The 22,881-nt window shown below is 37.6% G+C and overlaps 2 protein-coding genes and 2 pseudogenes across 3 annotated transcripts in view; 3 read left to right on the forward strand and 1 right to left on the reverse strand.

Annotated features, from left to right (window-relative positions):
- Positions 1-2,061, reverse strand: part of LOC141498776 (uncharacterized) — a 33,725-nt gene extending 31,664 nt beyond the window's left edge. The window contains exon 1 of the mRNA XM_074201891.1: positions 1,574-2,061. Coding sequence (XP_074057992.1) covers positions 1,574-2,061 — 488 coding nt within the window. The remainder of the gene's footprint in view (positions 1-1,573) is intronic.
- LOC141503525 (uncharacterized) lies at positions 1,776-21,805 on the forward strand. Of its 2 annotated transcripts, none has more exons than XM_074208778.1 (5): positions 1,776-5,109; positions 6,241-6,329; positions 14,499-14,625; positions 15,231-15,323; positions 17,794-21,805. In XM_074208778.1, the coding sequence occupies exons 1-5, from the start codon at positions 4,692-4,694 to the stop codon at positions 19,107-19,109; spliced, it is 2,043 nt and encodes a 680-aa protein (XP_074064879.1). In that variant the 5' UTR covers positions 1,776-4,691; the 3' UTR covers positions 19,110-21,805. The 2 variants fall into 2 exon arrangements, with proteins under 2 accessions (XP_074064879.1, XP_074064880.1); XM_074208779.1 differs by having other exon boundaries at positions 15,234-15,323.
- LOC141503527 (AP-1 complex subunit sigma-1A pseudogene) lies at positions 6,340-10,841 on the forward strand (annotated as a pseudogene).
- On the forward strand, positions 20,927-21,797 carry LOC141503526 (R3H domain-containing protein 2 pseudogene; annotated as a pseudogene).
- Positions 21,806-22,881: the final 1,076 nt, after the last annotated feature.

Below are 22,881 nucleotides of genomic sequence, written 5' to 3' on the forward strand. Positions count from 1 at the left end.
GAAATGGAGCACAAAACTAAAAACAAACTAGATGATTTCAATTACATTAAATTAAAAAGCTTTTGCACTGATAAAACCACTGTAACCAAGATCAAAAGAAGTGTAGTAGACTGGGAAACAATCTTTACAACTAATGTTTCTGACAAAGGACTCATTTCTAAAATATACAGAGAACTGAGTCATATTTTTAAAAAAAGCCATTCCCTAGTTGACAAGTGGTCAAAGGATATGCAAAGGCAATTTACAGATGAGGAGATCAAAGCAATGCATAGTCAGTCATATGAAAAAAATGTTCTAAATCATTACTTATTAAAGACATGCAAATTAAAGTTTCTCTGAGGTACTACCTCACACCTCTCAGACTGGGCAATATGACTAGAAAGGATAATGATCATTGTTGGAAGGGTTGTGGGAAATCTGGGACACTATTACACTGTTGGTGGAGTTGTGAACTCATGCAACCTTTCTGGAGAGAAATTTGGATGTATGCCCAAAGGGCAACAAAAATGTGCATACCCTTTGATCCAGCAATACCTGATGAGATGATGAAAAAGGGTAAAAACATCTCGTGTACAAAAATATTCATAGCAGCCCTGTTTTTGGCGGCAAAGAATTGGAAATCAAGTAAATGTCCTTCAATTGGGGAATGGCTTAGAAAACTGTGGTTTATGTGTGTCCTGGAACATTATTGTTCTATTAGGGGATTCAGGGATTCAGGGAAGCCTGGAGGGATTTGCATGAACTGATGCTGAGTGAGATGAGCAGCAGAAGAATATTGTACATCCTAACAGCAACATGGGAGTGATGATGCACCTTGATACACTCACTCATTCCATCAGTGCAACAATCACGGACAATTTGGAGCTATCTGTGATGGAGAATAACACCTGTAGTCAGATAAAGAGCAGTGGAGTTTGAACAAATTTCAAGGACTATTCCCTTTAATTTAGAAAAAAACAGATATCTTATTGTCTGATCTTGTTATCTGTTATACTTTATGTTTCTTCCTTATGGCTATGATTTCTCTCACATCACACTCAATTTGGATCAATGTACAACATGGAAACTATGTAAAGATTGACAAATTGCTTTCTGTGGGAGGTGGGGGGAGGGAAGTAAGATGGGGGAAAAATTGTAAAACTCAAATAAAATCTTTAATTAAAAAAGTCACACTTCAGAGGCAAGGGAGAGGGGAGGGATGTCGAGGCACCAGAGTGAGGCCTTTGAAATTAATGTCTTTATATTTGTTATGTGCAAAGTAAACTATAAAATGTGTTTCCTTTCTTAATTAATGGGAAACTGGGGCGGCTAGGTGGCGCAGTGGATAAAGCAGCCACCTTGGAGTCAGGAGGACCTGAGTTCAAATCCGACCTCAGATACTTAATAATTACCTGGCTGTGTGGCCTTGGACAAGCCACTTAGCCCCATTGCCTTGAAAAATCTAAAAAAAAAACTTAATTAATGGGAAACTGTAGAATATATTTCCTTTCATTATGAATTGAGACTAGGGGAATTTGTATGGAAAGCTAAAGGGTACCGGGCACTGTGCTTTCAGGAACAGCGTTTGCTTCACCTTCGTCGCCTGTAAGAGAAGCTGGAGAAAAGGAAATGGGCAGGTCCCGGGGGGCTCTGCGAGGAAAGGCCGGTGGCGGTAACGGAGAGCCGCACCGCTGAGGAGGCCGGACAGGTGAGCACCGCGTTCCGCCGAGGATTCTGGGAATCGTAGTCCCAAGCCCACGCAGCGGCGGGCTGCCGAAGCTGCGCGCGCAGCCAGGACGGCAGCTGCCGTCCCCCGGCGGTTCCGTTAGCTCCGGGGTCTGGGCGGAGCCCGAGGGCCCTCAGCCGTCGGGTGTTTTCCTCCGCGGCCTGCGGCGCGCCTGAGCCCGGGGAGATCTGGCGGGAGTGTACGTACGTGTGCCTGGCCGGTGTGCGCGGACACGCGTGTGTAGAGGAAGGAAGCTTTAGGCGGGAGTTCTGCAGGAAGGCCCAATCCGAGGCTCGGATCCGGGAGCAGTGGATGCCGGGGGGGAGGCTTCCGCCCCGGGCTTCCGCCTTCTGCATAGTTTTGTCCTCAGCTGCCTTCCGTCCACGGTCCTTTCCCACTCTGCGGGCCCACAGGGCCTCCTACCTGGCGGGAGCCGGGAATAGAAACGAGGAGGGAAGGGGATCGAGAGAAGGGGAGAAAAGGGTGGTGAGATTTTTAATCTGCCCAGAAGTTTAATCTACCCAGGGTTTAGGTTTTTGGTCACAACTGGATTGCGACTTTTCAGTTTAGCAGAGTTTCTTAATGTCAAAGTCGTGAATATGGATTGTTTTAAGGACAAAAACACGTTTGTAATTGTATTGGTTTCTTTTTTTTAATCTGCTTTGGGTCCATGAACTTTGAGGAGTACGTGACACAAAAGGGAATGTTTACCTTTCTCTTCTGGGTTTCCTTAGCCCTTAAGACATATTATTTAACCTAAAATATTGATTTCATCTGAGAGGACTTTTCTTTGGCATCTAAGTGGAATTTCATAGGTGCTGAAACTCCCTCTTCACCTGCTCTTCAGTTTAGCCTTAGAGCACCAGTTATTAACCTGTAGGCCATAAACTTAATATTAAAAAAAAACAACATTTTGATCATTGTATTTTTATAATTATTTATGTTACATATATGCACATCTATATGATCATATAATTGGTTTCTTTTTTTATGCATTTAAAATGTTATTCTGAGGACAGGTACACCAAACTTCCAAAGGGATCCATGATACAAAAGAAGGTGAATTGTGTTATTGAGAAGTTGTGATCTTTCTAGGTCATAACTATTAAGTGTCAGATGTGGAAGCTGAACCCATGTCATGCTGATTGGGAGACTGACTTTCTATCCCCTTGAGCCAAGTAGCCTCTCAGACACACATCACTTGTGAGTACACATAGGACTGGGTCACACCTAAATATTGCCTACGATTCTGTCATACTCAGAAGATTTTTTGAAAAGAGCTTCCTTTCAGTACACAAACTGAAAGTTACTAAATCCTGACCTTAAAAATGACAAAGCAAATACCGGTTCCTTTTTTTTTGCTTATAAGTGTTCACTTAGAAACCTACTCTACCTGAACTAATTAGGTTTTTTCTAGTAAAGGAATTTGATAATTCCCCAAATAGAGATAGAGTTCTTGATTGTTAAGTTAGTTTCCAAATAGGGCCTCTATAACAGGTGTAATTATTGAACATGATTTTTTTTAAATTTATTTTTATTAAAGATATTATTTGAGTTTTACATTTTTCCCCCAATCTTGCCTCCCTCCCCCCACCCCCACCCCACAGATAGCACTGTCAGTCTTTACTTTGTTTCCATGTTGTACCTTGATCCAAATTGGGTGTGATGAGAGAGAAATCATATCCTTAAAGAGAACAGAATTCTCAGAGGTAACAAGATCAGACAATAAGATATCTGTTGTTTTTTTTTTTTTCCTAAATGAAAGGGGACAGTCCATGTACTTTGTTCAAACTCCACAGCTCCTTATCTGGATACAGATGGCACTCTCCCTTGCAGACAGCCCAAAACCGTTCCCAATTGTTGCACTGATGGAATGAGCAAGTCCTTCAATGTTGAACATCACTCCCATGTTGCTGTTAGGGTGTACAGTGTTTTTCTGGTTCTGCTCATCTCGCTCAGCGTCAGTTCATGCAAATCTCTCCAGGTTTCCCTGAAATCTCGTCCCTCCTGGTTTCTAATAGAACAATAGTTGAACATGATTTTTTAATGGCTTTGTTCATCACATAGTAAAGTACTGTCTTTCCCAGTTTTTGATTCTTTGAACCAAAACTCCACTCTTTGCTAGTCTTTTTGGTCTATTTTCAATAACATTCATATATTCAACAAACATTTATATAGTACCCTCCATGGTGTGTAAAGCATAATACTGGGTGCTATGTCAAATTCATAGAAGAGCGAGATGATTTCTGCCCTTGTAAAATTTGTTTATAACAGAGGGAAATACACATATTTCTCAGTTTCAAGTGGCATAGGAGTGTTAGAAATTTGAATCAATTTCTGTATTTGTCTCCATCTGTATGAGATCTAGATATATTTGACTCGATTTCTGTACAATTTGACTGGACCAAGAGACTTGAGATCTAATATCTACTTTACTTGTATGAACTTAAGTGAGTTATCCTGGCTAAATCTTAGTTTCTTCAAACTATGATGCAGATGGTTAGAATTATACCATGTAAGGGGCAGCTAGGTGGTGCAGTAGATAGAGCACTGACCCTGGAGTCAGGAGTAGCTGAGTTCAAATCTGACCTCAGACACTTAATAATGACCTAGCTGTGTGGCCTTGGGCAAGCCATTTAACCCCATTTACCTTGCAAAAGAAAAAAAAAAGGGAATTATACCATGCAGTTGATGACATGGTTGTGAGGAAACTTATATAAACTGTAAATTACTAAATATCTGTGAGCAATTATTATGTATACTCGAGTCAATACTGAAAGCTCTATACCTTTCTTAGCATCAAGATCACAGTGCTCCCCATTAATCACTTTCTTTGCAGTTTGCATGTCTACAGTATCTTAACAATCACTACAGGGTCAGATGATATAACTGGTACTTCTGGGTCCCTCCAGCCAACCATGATGTTTGAAGTGTTTAGCCTGAAAAGAAATGACTCCTTGTTAAGAATATAAATTTGAAGCTCCTAATGATGGTCTCTAATGGAAAGATGCTGACCCTGAATAAGATGATGCCTCTAAGTCCCCAGATTCTGACTGTGTATGAACAAGAAAGGTTACTGAGAGCAGATGCTCCAAAGGAAAGGGTAACCATCATAGGAAAAGAAAAATTTAATTCTGAGGCTTCTCGCCAGAGCTTCAGATGTTTTCCATACCCAGAGAAAGCTGGACCCCATGAGGCTGTGAACAAGCTTTGGGAACTCTGCCTTCAATGGCTGAGGCCAGAGATTCACACAAAGGAACAGATCGTGGAGCTGTTGGTGCTGGAGCAATTTCTGACTATCTTACCCAGTGAGATCAGGATTTGGGTGAAGTCACTGCATCCAGAGAACATTGAGGAGGTGGTCACCATGGTGGAGAATTTGACACAGATTCTTGAGGAGGAAGGTGAGAACTACAGAAGGACAGAGGGAGAGAGTGAAGTCTGAGAATAAATATATAATTTGAGGTATCCTTGGAGAAACAGTAGTGAAGGGAAGAAACAATAGGGAGGAAGAGAAATCTCTGGATTGATGAAGGTGAGAAGATAAAACCATCTACTTTATGGATATTGAGAAATTTTTAGCCTCAACATTAGTCCTCTCTCTCATTTATCGAATTCAGTCCCTTCCTTAAAGCTTTACAAAATGTCTTTTTCACTGTTAATTTTTGGTGGAAAAGCAGGGAAGAGTAAAACTGTTCAGCATTTCGATAAATTTTCACAAGTTATTTCCAAAGGTCTATTGAAATTGCCATCCAACAATCAATGGCTCTGAATGTTGAGTTCCATATTATACCTTGACATTAATAATGTTTGGGGGGCAGCTAGGTTGCATAGTGGATAGCGCACCAGCTCTGGAGTCAGGAGTACCTGAGTTCAAATGCGGCCTCAGATACTTAATAAACCTAGCTGTGTGGTCTTGGGCAAGCCACTTAACCCCATTGCTTTGCAAAAAAAAAAAAAAAACTAAACTAAAAAAAAGAAATTAATAATATGTTTTAATTCTTTAAAGATCTCTGTAAGTTAAATGAAGTAATTACAACTATTCCAATTTTGCAAATTGGAAAAATTAAGGTAAATATATTCAATTGATTTTGCTCAAAGTTAGTAAGAAATCTAACAAATTAGGGGCAGCTCAGTGGTGCAGTGAATAGAGCACTGGCCCTGGAGTTAGGAAGAACTGAGTTCAAATCCAACCTCAAACACTTAATTACCTAGCTGTGTGAACTTGGGCAAGTCACTTAACCCCATTGCCACCAAAAAAAACCCCAACCCAAAATTAAATAAATAAACCAAGAAATCTAGCAAATTAATCATTCCATATTTCCTAATCAAATGGATTAAAAGTTGCTGAGAGTTTTATTATACATTCCAGAGGACAAAATTAAACCACATATCTCAAATCTTAAACCAGACTTCCATACTTGGAAACTTGTTCTGATTACTCTGACAAACTCAAGAGCCCTGGGCAGCATTATTCTCTTGGAATTTTTCAGATCTTGTAGGCTAATCTTACTTTCATACTTCTTCCTTCCCAGGAGCATGTTCTCAGGATTCTGTCCTTCCCCAAGATGGAAACAGAAAGAGAGAAGGAATGCTGAGTGTGATCCCAATAATCAGATCTCAGGTAAGTTAATTTATTTTTCCTTTTCTGAAGATTGTCTTGCCCCATATCCCCAGCAGTGGGATATTCAAAGCTCCCTACAAACATGGGGTCCAACATGATACTGAAAAAAGAAGCTGGGAGCTCCAGATTGACTTTAAAGTAATTTAATAATCAAAGTGGACAGACTGGGGCAGGCATCAGGTGACATATTTGAATCCCTGCAAAGCTCCCTAACCCCCTCCTCCATGGCAATTATAGAAATCAGAAAAGTTATAGAGAAAGTTAGTGAAGATTGGCTGATGTTTTGGGGTTTTTCTGCCCAGCACTGGACTTGGACCCCAAACATCTGGGTGCCATATCAGTGCTGTTTGTGCTGGAGTCCTGGCCATGCAAGGGTATGAAGTGAACATATACCAATCATGTCCCAGACATGTCTTCCTTTAAATTATTCATTTAACTTTTTTCATGGCTTTTGTTGATTATTGTTGTTGTTATTATTATTATTATTATTATTATGGCATTTCACCAATAGGGTTCCCACAATCATCTTGATTGTGAGTATAGACATATTTCCTTCCTTTTCTCCAGGGTTTTTCTATCCAAAAAAAATCAGATCTCTGTCCAGAAACCTGAATCCTTTTTATTGAATCTCTTGGTAGATGGATGGACATTCATTTATGTGTGACTTCTCTCCTCTCCCCAGCATTTACTCCTATTATACTTGTGCTCAGTACTATGGTAATCATCCTGAAGTTTACAAAAGAAATATAAAGTAATTTGGTTCCAAGCCTTTACAACTTCTTTGAAGAACAAAGGGCAGTATATATGTAGGGAATTCAAAAAGTCTCAGTGCTGTTTTAAGTTATTAAAGCTTACAATTTCACTGAGACTTTTGGAACACCCTGTATTTTTTGAAATCAAAAGAAATGCAAAAAATTATCTGATGAAGTATCAGAAGGTATGGTACAAAAAGCAAGTGCTATAGGAAACCAAAGAATTAAGAGATCTACATAGATTGAAGAACAGAAGATAGAGCCTGTGTCAGTCCTGAAAGATGACTAAAATTTAGAATTATGAAATATTTAATAAGAAATATGAGAAAGTGGAGTCCAGGTGGCGGGAATACCATAGACTAATACATAGAAGTGGATGTGAACATGTTTTCTGCAATAGCCATTGTGAATATATTGGCCTGGATTAGAGCTAGTTTTGAAATGCCATTGTGACTTTATGTTAGAGTCAGTAGAGAATCATTCAAGTTTTCTGAGAATGGAATTACAATTTTGAAAATAGTAGGCTTCTAGACAAGCCTGCATTTATAAGGCTCTGAACCTACTAGCTAATTAACAGGGGCATATTAGCCATCCAGTAGATCTTCAACCAGAGTAAATTTTCAGTTGTTTCACCTAGACTTAATTAGGGCTGAGAGCATGAAAAAAGTGGGGAGATAGCATTCAGACATCATCTTAGATCAGAAAATTTAGAGCATGCTGAAACTTTATGGGTGCCCAGTCTGAGCCACTGCTCAGATCTTTGAAGAACCTAATACTCATTACCCAGAAAAAAATAGAAACAAAACCTTAGAGAAAAATATTATGACAAAACAAGGCCCCGACATTCCTCTCAGAATGTGCAGAGCCAGTTCCCAACACAAAATCCCAATTCAGGAAATAAGATAGGAAGAATGAGTAAAAAAAGATATCCACAAAAAAAGAGCCCAAGTATGCCCACACACCTCTAAGAACAAAATAACTTCAAAACATCTATCCACAAATTCTCAAAGTAAAAAAAGCTTGGCCACAAGGCCATGTAGAATTCTTGAAGCATGAGAAACAAGAGTTTAAAAATCATAAATTAAATGAAGGCTTTAGAGAAAAGAATTGAGAGCAGTAGAAGAAAGACTTAGAAGAAGTAAAAGTTAGTTTAAGAAATATAAAACCTTACCCAAGGAACAGTTTCCTTGAAAATTCTAGTGAACCAATTAGAAGTTAATGAATCCATGAGACAACAAGAAATTTTTTAAAAAAGTTAAAAGGTTGCAAAAAATTAAAGAAAATAATTCAAAAAGAAATGGCCTGTAAAGAGATCAAAGAGAGTCTTAACTATCATCAGATACCAAAAAGCCAGTTCCCCAAAAAAGAGCTCTGATACTATATTTTTAAAAAAATAACAAAGTCCAAACCTATTAGAATCAGAGAAAAAAGTGAACGCATAAAAGAATCTACATTCTGAAAGAAAGCACAGAATGAAAACTTTAAGAATCACCCTAGCCAAAACCCAGAGCTCCTAACTCAAAGAAAATTTACTTCAATTTCTAGAAAAAAAACATCCACATACCAAGGAGTGATCTTCAGGATCATACAAGATTTAAGCATCTACCATAATGAAGAAATAGAAAGCTTGAAATACAATATTCCAAAGGACAAAAGATAAAACCAAAAATAATTTACTAAGCAAAACAGTGTGATCTTATAGAGGGAAAAAAAATGAAACTTCAGTGAAATGGATGACTTTCCTAAAAGGCAAATTTAATTTGCTAAATAATTTTCATCTATAAAAGAAAGAGAAAATTAGGCATGAAGCTAAAAAAATTAGAAAACCAACATAAAAATTTATTAAACACCAAAATAGAAATTCTGAAATAAACGAATTTCATTTTTGAAAGAAAAAAGTATGAAGAGAGGGACGCGCTGCGACCGAGGCTGCAGGATGATGCGGTTCATGCTGCTGTTCAGCCGGCAAGGGAAGCTTCGGCTACAGAAATGGTATTTGGCTATGTCAGACAAGGAGAGGAAAAAGATGGTTCGAGAACTTATGCAGGTCGTCTTGGCCAGAAAGCTGAAGATGTGCAGCTTCCTGCAGTGGAGAGATCTCAAAGTAGTCTATAAAAGATATGCAAGTCTCTACTTCTGCTGTGCCATTGAGGGCCACACACTGGAACTGATCCACCAATATGTGGAACTCCTGGACAAATATTTAGGCAGTGTATGTGAACTCGACATCATCTTCAACTTTGAGAAGGCCTACTTCATCTTGGATGAATTTCTGATGGGTGGTGATGTCCAGGATACTTCTAAGAAAAGTGTGCTAAAAGCCATAGAACAAGCAGATCTATTGCAGGAGGAAGATGAGTCACCTCGAAGTGTCCTGGAGGAGATGGGTTTGGCATAGCTTCCCACCCCAATGGGAGATGCATTGCAGGGTTGCCCATGCCTTGGCAGGCATGGCTGGTTGCTTCAAAGTCCACACACGTTCAGATCCCTTTTCCCTGTGGAATACCCTTCCCCTGTTCTCTCAGTTTTCTCTTGGAGAGAACTATGGGCTGAAATCCTTCAAACATTCCTTCTTTCTCCAACTCTCATCACTTCCTAATCCTTCACTTTTTCTAGTTGATACTTGAAAAATTGGATGGGTAGAGAAAGACTATGACCAAGAAGAGAGATTTGATAATGTATGTATCTCTCTCTCTCTCTCTCTCTCTCTCTCTCTCTCTCTCTCTCTCTCTCTCTGTCTCCCTCTCTTTCATCCTCCCCATCATGAGAACTGACTTCACCCAAACCTTTGTTCTCATATATACTGTAAATATATAAATATGTAAGGTTAAAAGGAAGTTGTTTTTAGCCCTCCACCTACCCAAAGAAAAAATAACATCTCCATTTCCTCTCTTCCATTTATCTACTCCAATCAGCTGAGCCTTCATCCTTTTCTTGGGAAAGGAATATCTAGTATATTAAGGAAGGCCCACATTTTCCTTTTCTTGCTCTCTCATCCCTACCCCCCCTCCTAGATTGGGTTTGAGCTGTAGGGAAGAATATAGATAATTTTAAAAATCTTATGACTCTAAGGAAAGGGAAATAGGAAGGCTTGGACCTGTTGGGAACTTAGTGGAACTCCAAATGCTCTTATTTAAGGGAGGGAGGGGAAAAGGGTGTTTATCTGTTTCTGTGTCCTTCTAAAATAAAAAGAATATTATTTCTGGGGAAAAAAAGTATGAAGAGATGAGGAAAAAGGGTAAAAACATTACTTGTACAAAAATATTTATAGCAGCCCTATTTGTGGTGGCAAAGAATTGGAAATCCAGTAAATGTCCTTCAATTGGGGAATGGCTTAGCAAACTGTGGTTTATGTATGTCATGGAACACTATTGTTCTATTAGAAACCAGGAGGGATATGATTTCAGGGAAACCTGGAGGGATTTGCAGGAATTGATGCTGAGTGAGATGAGCAGAACCAGAAAAACACTGTATGCCTTAACAGCAACATGGGAGTGATGTTCAACCTTGAAGGACTTGCTCATTCCATCAGGGCAACAATCGGGAACAACTTTGGGCTGTCTGCAAAGGAGAGTACGATCTGCATCCAGATAAGGAGCTGTGGAGTTTGAACAAAGTGCAAGGACTATTCCCTTTAATTTAGAAAAAAAATAACAGCTTATTGTCTGATCTTGTTACCTCTTAGACTTCTCTTCTCTTTAAGGATATGATTTCTCTCATCACACCCAATTTGGAACAAGGTACAACATGGAAACAAAGTAAAGACTGACAGAGTGCCTTCTGTGGGGGGGGAGGGGGGAGGGAAGCAAGATTGGAGGAAAAATGTAAAACTCAAATAATATCTTTAATAAAAATAAAGAAAAAAAGAAAAAAGTAAAAACAATTCACAAGTAAATAATAAAGTCAATTATTAGAAAATATTTTTGTTCAACTATTTGCCAATAAAACCAACAAATTTAAATGAAATATCTGAATATTTACAAAAATATAAAATGGTCATATTAACAGAAGACCAAAATAGAAAATTGATAAATCCCTCAGATAGCTGGATTTATAAGATAATTCTATGAAAAACTGAGAAAATAATTAATTATAGTATTATATAAACTGAGAAAGTATCCTTCCAAATTCTGTGATAAAACTCTGATCTCAGGATGTAAATTAAACTTAAGGAGAGATAAAACAGAGGAAGGGGGAAAAAAGAAAAAAATGATTAAGACCTCATGTATTTTAAGTAAAATATTAGCAGAGGCTATAGAAGGACATCACAAAGATTATACATTATGGTTTGGTTAGATTTATACCAGAATGGATGGATGGTTTTTTAATAAGGAAAATTGCCAACATAAGAGACTATATTAGCAACAAACAACAAAAATCATATAGATTCAAAAATATTTGATAAGCTATGTGTATTCTGTTTAAAAGTGTATTAATAAATGAGCCTTTCCTTAACGTAGGTAGTAGCGATTTAAAACTAAGAGCCAACATTATATGTAAAAGGGATAAATTAAAGGCCTTTTCACTTAGATCAAGGTTGAAAGCAAAGTTATCCATTATTACTACTACTGTTATTTAATGTGTTAGAAATGCTAGCTAATGATACGAAAAAAATAGAGAATAACATTAGCAAAGAGGAAACAAAATTGTTAGGGTTTTTTTCCAGATAATATAGTAGTTTACTTAGAGAATCCTGAGACAATTGAAAATTAATTGAAATAATTGAAAAGGAAGTTTTTCAAAAGTAGAAAGAAATCCAAGCTATTAACAATCATTTTTAAAAATGTTACAAATCATTATTAAAGATAACTAAAATAATTCTAAATTTAAAGGAAAATGACAAATGTTTGTGGGACTACAAGAAAATAGGCACATTAAATGCATTGTGTAAAACTGTTTGGAACTTGCTTCCAGAATCTCCAAATGGTCCATCCCCTTTGACCCAAGCTATGCAACTATTAGGCATGTACCCCCAAAGGGATCAAAGAAAGAAAAAAGAAACCCATATGCAAAGAAATATTTTATAGCAGCTCTTTTTGTAGTTGTAAAGAGCTGAAAATTAAGAGTGTTCCCTTCAAATGAAGAATGGCTTATCAACTCATCAAATATGACATCATATGTAAGAGAATATTCTGGAGCTATATGAGCTAATGAAAGGGAAAGTTTCAATAGAGACCCAAGAAGACTTGTATGAATCAGTATAAAGTGAAATGAGTAATACTAGAAGAATTAATACATTAACAGCATTGTAAAGAAAACAAACTTTGAGTGATCAGTGAATAGACCAAACCATGATTCCAATGGACTGATAACAAATGAGGCTCCTCACCTCCTGTCAAGAGAGTCAAGGGAGTGGGATTCAACTTGCACAATGAGATATGCATTTGTAGACATGAGCAATGCAGGAATTTGTTTTGCTTAATCATTTCTGTTATAAGGTTTTGTTTTCCTTACTTTTTTTTGAAGAAGCAGGGAATGAGAAGAGAGAAAATAATTGGTTATTAATTGAAAAAAAAGTAAAATTAATGTTTAAAATTAAATTATTTTATTATAGATTCATAGAACTTTATTATCATTGTTATTATAAAATATCATCATCAGTTCTCATTTCACATATATTGTTAATATGGATCAGGATACCAAGGGAAGATTATATTTAGAAATAAATATCATAACATTTTTGTCATTGAACTCCTACTATCAATTCTTTTATTAGAATTTATAGTAATTTGCAAAAATAGACCCTACCGCTCTTGTAATGCAATAAGTAATAATAAAATATTAAATAAAATAAGATGGTGAAGGAAAGATAGATATTCTAAAGATCTATATGATCAACAATTTGAATAATATATATATCTCAAAATAATTAAAGTTCAACTGTATTAATAATGCAATTTTATTAAGTTGCAACATAGCCAAATGACCCTAAGCAAGTCAGTTAATCTTTCTGGGCTTCAACTTTTTCACCTCCAAAATGAGGGCTACATGATGTCTAAGGTCCCTTCCATTTCTGGCATTTTATGAGTTTTTAAAAATGATTTTGAGTATTTAACTATTATTTATTAATTTTCTTATTTGTGTAAAAACCTATGTGCCTGAATAGGCACATTATGGGTTTGTGCAATTCTGGAATGCAACTTGGTATCGTATACAAAAAACTATAAAAGTTTTATACCTTTGATCCAGACATAGGCATATACTGCCCAAAAGAAATTAAGAAATAGGGAAAGGTCTTTATGAAAATATTTATTAAAGCTCTTTTTGTCACAGCAAAAAATAAATATATAAACCCCAAAACTCATCTGTTGGGGAATGAATGAACAAACTTTGATATCTGAATGTTATAAATGTTATTGTGCTATAAGAAATAAGGAAAGAGATAATTTCAAGGAGACATGGATAGCCTCATATGAAACGATGCAGAACCAGAACAATTTCTGCTATAACATAAATATTCTAAAAATGAACAGTTTTGGAGAGTTATAAATTGACAAAGAATGAAATGAGCAAAACCAGATGACAAAGTAGTAAAATTAGAACTATGCTCAATAGAGTGACTATCTACAATTTCAGAGAATTAGTAATGAAATAGTCTCTAGATTTTGGGTACAGAATAATACATATATTTTTATATGCAGACAATGAGGGTTTTATTTTGCTTGACTTTGCATTATTGTTACAATTTTTTCTTTTTTTTTCCCACTTGGGGGAGAATTGGGAGGAAGTGAGAATAGGATTCCTGTTATTTTTTTTTAATTTAAAAAAGTGTTGTTATAGTTGTGGAATGTTGCATGTTTTTTTCAAATGAGAACACTGTATTATTAGTTTTGCTTAATTGTTTCATTACAAAAGAACTCTCATAGAGTGATGATAATCTCTAACTTTTGACATATTAAAAAAAAATCCATGGGTCCAGGAGATCTCATTCTAGGGTCACATATACCTGGTTTGTGTCTTAGGTATCCTGACTCCAGAATGAAGAGGTCTGGCATTTCTCACACATTATAGATTTTTAACCATCCCTTTCCCCTTCCATGGAGCCCCAGAAAGTTATATGGCAACCAAAATGATCCTTTCCAATGGGCAGTGAGTCGGGACTGAATTCCAGAATTGAATAGGTTGAGAACAGTGGGCCATATTGCATTTAAGAATCTGAGGAGTGGGCAGTGACAAGTATATAGGGAAAGAAATTCGTGTTAACTTTCAACTCAGATTGTTACTTTTTCTCTGTATTTAGGATTATCCTTATTAATTTTGAGTTCATATTCCTTTCTTCATTGATTATATATTACCATTGACAGAAATAGGGAAATTGGAAAGGGGAATTCTCTTGGCAGGAGGAAAGTGATAGAGGAGAAGTTCTGAGTATTTCAGGGTATCCCCTGAATGACCACAAATGTGTTTGATGTTTCAGGAATCAGTGACATTCAAAGATGTGGCTCCAGATTTTACATGGGAAGAGTGGACACAATTGAACCATGATGAACAGGCCCTCTGCAGGGAAGTACTACTGGAGACTTACAGGAATCTAGTTTTTCTTGGTAAATATTTCTAGTGTTATTCTGAAATTCACTTTGATGAAATTTTTATTCTGTAAATTTTTTGAAATAATAGAGTATTGGAAGTATTTAGCTGAGTTTGGTATTGATTTGTAGAAAACAAGTTCTAAAATGCTTTTGGACGAATCAACAAGATACTTATTGTATGTTTCCAAATGGAAAATCTTTTTGCCTTAGAGGAATAAAAATGAGACAACTCAATTAACTCAATGCTATCCATGATGTTGTACTTTCCCCATGTTCTACTCTTCTATATGTCAAGCATTTTTTGCTGACACCAAGTATCAAGGGGAAATATTTCCTCCAAAGAGGAAAGATTAGTAAGTACCCTTCTCAACCAAAATCAGCTCAATTGACCCATCCGCTTAGACTTTATGGAAAACATGATTTTGGATACACTTCAGAAGACATTTGAACTATTCTTTATACCTTCTTTAGACTCTTCTTTTTATATATATATATATATATATATATATATATATATATATATATATATATATATATATATGGAGCCTAAATTATATTCTGGAATGTCTCTCTTTTTTAAGAGGAAAAAAAATGTCTATTTTATTTTTCTTTTCCATAAGCAGGTCTTTCAGACACCAAACCAGATGTTATCTCCCAGTTGGAAGAAGTACCAAGGATGCTGGATAGTAAAGTCCCCAAAAGCACCTGTTCATGTGAGTGAATAAAACTAACAGATGGTAAATTATTATAAACATTAGATTGAGTAAGGTAGCTAGTGAGGGAGAATATACTTTGAAATATTGGCCTAGAAAGTTTTCCTCTTTCCTCAGTCTTTTTTTTAGTTTAGTTTGTTTTTTTTTTTTTTTTTTGCAAGGCAATGGGGTCAAGTGGCTTGCCCAAAGCCACACAGCCAGGTAATTATTAAGTGTCTGAGGCTGGATTTGAACTCTAGTACTCCTGACTTCAGGGCTGTTGCTCTATCCACTGCGCCACCTAGTTGCCCCTCCTCAGTCTTTCAGAAGTGAAAAGAGCAGAGGCTGCTTTGACCTCCTACATGTATTTTTATTGTCATCAAATAGTTTATTCCTCTGCCTCTGCTTCCAAATTACCATTTTCTTAACCTCCGGAAACCTGGCTTCTATCTTCATTTATTTTATGGAAACTGCTCTTAAAGTTAATTGATTTTTTCTTTTTTCTTTTCTTTTATTATTTTTATTCTTTTAGTTTTTTGCAAGGCAATGGAGTTAAGTGGTTTACCCAAGGCCACATAGCTAGGTAATTATTAAGTGTCTGAGGCTGGATTTGAACTTAGGTACTCCTGACTCCAGGGCTGGTGTTCTATCCACTGCACTACCTAGCCACCTGCATTTTTTTTCTATTTTTTTTTTTCATATTTAACCTTCTGCTTCCTTCAGTGGTACTGAGCAGAATTACAGATTAAGTTCAAAGGAACCTCAGGGACTATCCAGTCCAATCTATATCTGAAAAAGAATCTTCCTTTTCCCTGAGGAGCTATCACCCTATTTCTATTTGAAGAATATGATAAAAAGAAATTCACTGCTTCCTGAGGCATCTAATTTCATTCATACCTCATTTGGGCACTAAAACACTTGAGATATTTTAATTTATGGCACTGGTGGATATAATAAATGGACTGGGGGGCAGCTAGGTGGCACAGGAGATAAAGCATCAGCCCTGGAGTCAAATTCAGCCTCAGACACTTGATTACCTGTTTGACCTTTGGCAAAACACTTAACCTATTGCCTTGCAAAAAAAACAAGACAAAAAAGAGACAAAAAATAATCAACGGACTGATGTGGAAATTTAATCTGACAATTGGGTATAAGATAAATTGGAATAGAACATTATAAGGTGAAGATGTCTTACATTCTGATCCTGTTCTCATTAATATTTGCTTTTCTTATCTGTTTACTTTTCTGCCTTTGTTTACTTTTCCCTCTTCTCAATCTCTTCATAGGTAGAAGTCTATATATGGGAACAATCAATAATGATAATAATTAATAACTATATGGCATGTTTTGTTAAAGCTCTTTTTACTAACAACCATTTGCCTAAAGCACCTATCGAACAACATGCAATAATTGAGGCAGTGTGCTGATTCAGTCTGAAAACTTGATTTCAAGTCTTGGTTTTGCCAGTTATGATCTATATGACTTGGATCACTTAGTTTCCCTAGACCTTATTTCCTCACCTTTATAAGTAAAGTGAATGAATTATAACGAATTCTAAAGTTTCTTTCTTCTCTAAATTTTTGACCCTATGACATAAATGAGTATAAAATGTAGTTCCAGTACTAACTAATTATGTAAAGATATGTTTTAGTGTCCTACTCCTTTTTGCAGAGGAGTCAGAGTTACTTTGGGAGTTTGTAGAAAATAATTAATGTTGGACCAGCTAGGTGGCACAGTGGATAGAGCACCAGCCCTGGAGTCAGGAGGACCTGAGTTCAAATTCAGCCTCAGATACTTAATAATAATTACCTAGTTGTATGACCTTGGGAAAGTCATTTAACCCTGTTGCCTTGCAAAAAACAAAAACAAAAAAAGAAAGAAAATAATGTTGAGTTTTGATCAGATATCTATATTCACATTACTTTCTACATTTAACCACAATTATCTCTCCAGTTCAACCCAGTGGGAAAAAAAAACAGGTCATATGCATAAAACATAAATAGCAAGCTTGTCCTTGTTCTTCTCTGTGTCTCTGCAGCACAATGGGCAAGTCATGTCATCTCTCTAAGTATTACTTTTCTCATGAAGAAAATGTCAATTGTGATAATACTTGTACTAACACACCAGATAATCCAAGAATTCATTTCTTCAGATCACTTTGTTAATTTTAAATAATTTAAATATATTTAAAATATTTTTTGTCATTGACTTTTTTTGTCATTTATTCCTTTGGCAGTCTAGTGAAGGCTATAAACCTATAATCCCTTAGATATTTTTAAATACATAAAATGCATAGGATTTCAAAGTAAACCAATTTTATTGAAATATAATTATTAAAATATTTTTGAAACAAGTTCATAAACCCCAAGTTAAGAATCCCTATCTTAGACATTTTTTCAACATTGTTATTCCATTCCAGTGTCAACAGTTTTTTTTTTCCTTCTAGCATGAGGGTAATTTTTATATATATATATTTTTGGATTTCTTTCAGATTGGGACACTGTGCCCAAAGTCAAAGAGTCAGTTACAAAATGGGATGCTTTTGTGAAAGAGTCATCTCAGGGGATAATAATGGAAAGATCCACAAGGCATTGTTCTTGGTTCTCTGAACTGGGAGAATCCTTTAAATGTTTTGATACATTAGTGAAGCATCAAATCCACCAGGAAAAACTGGGAAAGCAATCAACAGTCATACCTGAACAAACATCAAAGGAGAGAAGCTTCGAAAGAAATGAATTTGAGAAAAACTTAAGTCTAAGATCAATCCTAGTTACCCAAGAGAGAGTACCTACAGCAAAGAGTTTCTATAAGTATGATATATATGGAAAGAATTTCAGAAATGAATCATACCTAATTAAATGCCCAAGAATCCATACAGGAAAGAAAGCTTTTGAGTTTACTGAATGTGGGAATACCTTTAGCCAGATTTCACAATTTAATCTTTATCAGAAAATGCATTCAGAAGAGAAACTCTACAAGTGTAGTGAATGTGGAAAAACCTTCACCAAGAAGACAAATCTTACTCAGCATCAAAAAATTCATTCTGGAGAAAAACCCTATAAATGTAATGAATGTGGCAAAACTTTTAATAAACGGGCAAACCTTACTCAACATCAGAAAATTCACTCTGGAGAGAAACCCTACAAATGTAATGAATGTGGAAAAGCCTTCTCCATCAGATCACATCTTACTCAACATCAGAGAATTCATTCTGGAGAGAAACCCTATGAGTGTAATGAATGTGGGAAAGCTTTTACTCAGAAGACACACCTTAATAAACATAAGCATACTCATATTGGAGAAAAGCCATTTAAGTGTACTGAATGTGGAAAAGCCTTCAGACTAATTTCACAACTTAATCTTCATCAGAGAATTCATTCTGAAGAGAATCCCCATAAATGTAGTGAATGTGGTAAAGCCTTCCCTGTCAGATCACGGCTTGCTGAGCATCAAAGAATTCATGCTGGAGAAAAACCATATAAATGTAAGGAGTGTGGGAAAGCCTTTACCAAGCAAGCAAACCTTAATCAACATCAGCATATTCATGTTGGGGAAAAACGATTTAAATGTAATGAATGTTCAAAAACCTTTAGCTATATTTCACAATTTAATCTTCATCAAAGAATTCATTCTGGAGAGAAGCCATATAAATGTAGTGAATGTGGGAAAGCCTTCACCAAGCAGGCAAATCTTAATCAACATCAGAAAATTCATTCTGGAGAGAAACCCTTTAAATGTAGTGAATGTGGGAAAGCCTTCACCATCAGGTCTCGCCTTACTCAACATAATAGAATTCACTCTGGATAGAAATTCCATAAATGTAATCCATAAGATCAAAACATCAAAAACTTCATGCTGAAGAGAAACTTTATGAACTTGTGAAAGCCTTCCCCATCAGATCACTTCTTAACATCAAAAAATTCTTATATAGTAACATAAAAAATGGATTTGATCAACAGGGGTCGGGATTCTAGGTCTTTCTTCCCCTTCTGGTCCCCCCCTTTCTCCCCTTTCCAGGTTTGGTTTCTTCCCTTTTCTCCCCATTCTTCCCCTCCCCCCTTTCCCCCAGCCCCTTCCCTCTCCCCCCTCTCCCACCCTAAGCCCCAGGGGAAAACCCTGCTGAGAAGAACCCTAACCCAGGTGTGCGAGGGCCTGAGCCAGAGCTGGAGCCCAGTGTCCATAGAGGCTGCTCTATTCTATTGAAGGTGTCCAACAGTAACTACTCAAGAGACCCTGGAAATAATGAAAGAATCAGGAAAAAAAGCTGGTGGAAGAGTCTGTAAGCAAGAATAAGTTTGTATCTAAGTCACCAAGTAAGGAAGAGATGAGGAGGAAGGTGAGGATACACTAATTTGGCAGGAGACACAGAGATGAGCTTCCAACCATGGACATGCCAGAAAAAGAGCCAAGTCTAACTAAACTGAAGCTGGAGCAGAGCTGGCAGTGTATGAGGAGTCTTCTACTCCTTTTGTTGATGGGCCACTGGAAACCCAGGATAAAATTCAGTTGTATATCAGTTACCCCTCTGACAAAAAAGAAGAGAAGTCTATTAAAGATGTCTCTGAAAAGGAAGGAAAAGACAAAAATAAAGAAAAGGTCCAAAGGAAAATGCTATCTTGAGACTCCAGTCAAGAATATACAGACTCTAGGGTGGCTGGGTGGTACAGTGGATAGAGCACTGGCCCTGGAGTCAGAAGTACCTGAGTTCAAATCCAGCCTCAGACACTTAATAATTACCTAGCTGTGTGGCCTTGGGCAAGCCACTTAACCCCATTGCCTTGCAAAAAAAAAAAAAAAAAAGAATATACAGACTCCACTGGAATAGACCTACATGAATTTCTAGTAAATATACTGGAAAAAAAAACCCAAGGGACAGAATGATGCTGTTAAAGTTAGAACAAGAGATTCTGAAATTCATTAATGACAACATTAACCAGTTCAAGAAATTTCCTGGGGTGGCTAGGTGGAGCAGTGGATAAAGCACCGGCCCTGGAGTCAGGAGTACCTGGGTTCAAATCTGGTCTCAGACACTTAATAATTACCTAGCTGTGTGGCCTTGGGCAAGCCACTGAACCCCATTTGCCTTGCAAAAAAACCCTAAAAAAACAAAACAAAAAATAAAAAAAATTTCCTCAGATGACCTCATATCACCGGACACTATTACACCAGGTTACTGCCTATTTTGGAATGGACCACAATCCTGACTAAAGTGGAAAAGCTGCCTTCATCAACAAAACCATATATCAAAGATGAGAAAAATGTAGAATTTCAACAGAGGTTCATCCTGAAGAGAGATGACACCAGCATGGACCTGGATGATAACCAGATCAGTTCTATTACAGGATGAAAGGAGGAGAAAGTCAATAGAAGAGAGAGAGAGAGAGAGAGAGAGAGAGAGAGAGAGAGAGAGGAGAAGGAATATCAATGGGTTTAAGAGAGAATATTTGCCTGAGAGACTGACCAGACTGGATATCTAAATGTGATCAAGGGGAACCATGAGGGGCTGAGCTGTACTTTAAGCAGCCAACAGAGCAGCACAGACAGCAAGATCAAATCTCTGGAGCCCCAACCTTTGGAGCAACACAAACTCAGATGGCTCTGTCTGTAGTATTCGGTCACCTGTGATGCAAGGCCTAGTGGTCCAGTATACTCCACTACCTTCATACGAAGTTCCCATGGGAAATGAGTCCCAGAATGTGGTCCAGTAGCCCTTTCAGCAGCCAGTGCTGGTCCCTGCTAGCCAGTCAGTCCAGGGAGGCTTTTCATCAGGAAGCATGCCTGTGCACTAGTGTGATCCCACCAGCACAGCAGAATGGCACAAGCCCTTCAGTAGGGTTTCTGCAGCCCCTGGCTCTGAGCAGTACCAGATGCCTCAGTCTCTTTCCCCTGCAGCCCACCACAGATGCCACAGCAATATTCAGGAGTGTCCCCATAGGGACCAGGTGTGGTGGTCATGCAACTAAATGTCCCCAGTGTTCCCAATGGTTCCCAGGCCCCACAGACCCCATCTATGGTTGAGTGGAGGCACTGTAAATACTATATACATATAGCATGGACCAGTGGGGGCAAAAGCCAGGAGACCTGGACAACCCTGAGAACAGCCCCCAGGCCAAGACACAGATGAATAGCCCTATCACATCTCCCACTCAGTCCCCTACCCCATCTCCCTTCCCCAGCCTCACGAGCCTCAGCACTGTCTGCACAAGACTCAGCCCTCTTCCTGTCCTTACACAGTTTCTCTGACCTGTTGGCCCTGCCCAGAGCGACGGGTGCTACTCCTTCCTGTGCCAGCCATTAAATACAATCTGTCCATCTGTCCTCCTCTGCTCCATGACCAGTCAAACAGCACACCAGGGACAGACTGGAATAAAGCATGGAAATCTAGGGAAGAGGCCAGCACCACAAGCTAGGGCAAGGTGGCGTGGGCAAGGGATACAGAAAAATCACAGACAGAGATGCTGTTCCAGACCAACATGGGAACCTGCACGGAGCTAGGGAGATAGAGCCATAGAGACAGTGAGACAGGTACCACACACACACACACACACACACACACACACACACACACACACACGACTCAGTCTGGGGTTTTCTTAGCCACCTTTTCCTTCTCTCTGGGTGGCTCCTCTTCTCTGCCTCCCTCTCTCTCTAATCCTCTCCCTTCTTTTTTGGACATCCCATTTGCCCCAATCCTGGCCCCCAGTGTATTTCTTTCATTTGGAGGGGTTGGTATGAGGGGGTCTACATTCTCCCATTCCTCCCCTTCCCTGCCACCTCATCTCTTCTTCCTTTTTTTTTTTTTTGGGGTCTTTATGAATATATTTATATGGATAGAATTAAGAAGAAAAAATTAATTAAAAATTAATTTTCCCCCTCCTTTCACTTCCCCCCATCTCCTCTATCCCATGAGTTAAAACCTGTGCCTACCCCTCCTCTATCCACCCCATCCCCCCAGGATACTTGTATATTGTTTGTGTGTGTGGTTCATGCTGCAGTAACAGACACAGTATTTAATTGCACATACAGATATTTACTGGGTATGTTCGCTGTAAATTTTATTTATCTGGGTTTTTTTTTGTTTGGTTGGGGGGAGGTATTTTTTGTTTTGTTTTTAAATATTAAAAAAAATCATGTCAAAAAAATGGATTTGATCAGAAAGGCCTCTGTAGTAGTATTGTGCCCTGAGGACATAACTCCTAAGCATCAAAGCAGGTCTATAGAATAGAATCTTTGTATATTGATTTACTTTTAATCTAATTTTTAACCAGAGTTCATTTATTTTTTGAAATAGCAGAATATCAAAATCTGCTGTTTGAATTCACTGTTCTTAGTTGTGCTTTCTGGGCCCAAGCTAAACACATCACATTAAAAAAAAAAAACCTAAGAACTGGAAGGGATTGACAGAATCATTCAGTTTAAGCAAGAACTGATCCAGAATATCTTCTGTAACATTCTAACAAATGCTTATCAGACTGAAAACACCTAGTGGGAAAACCCATTGCCTCCCAAAGCAGCCCAATCACTTTTTGTAATAGCTCTCAATAAATTTTTCCTTCCGTGTAACCTAAATCTGACTTTT

The sequence above is a fragment of the Macrotis lagotis genome, chromosome X (genome assembly GCF_037893015.1).
Source record: "Macrotis lagotis isolate mMagLag1 chromosome X, bilby.v1.9.chrom.fasta, whole genome shotgun sequence".
NCBI lineage: Eukaryota > Metazoa > Chordata > Mammalia > Peramelemorphia > Peramelidae > Macrotis > Macrotis lagotis.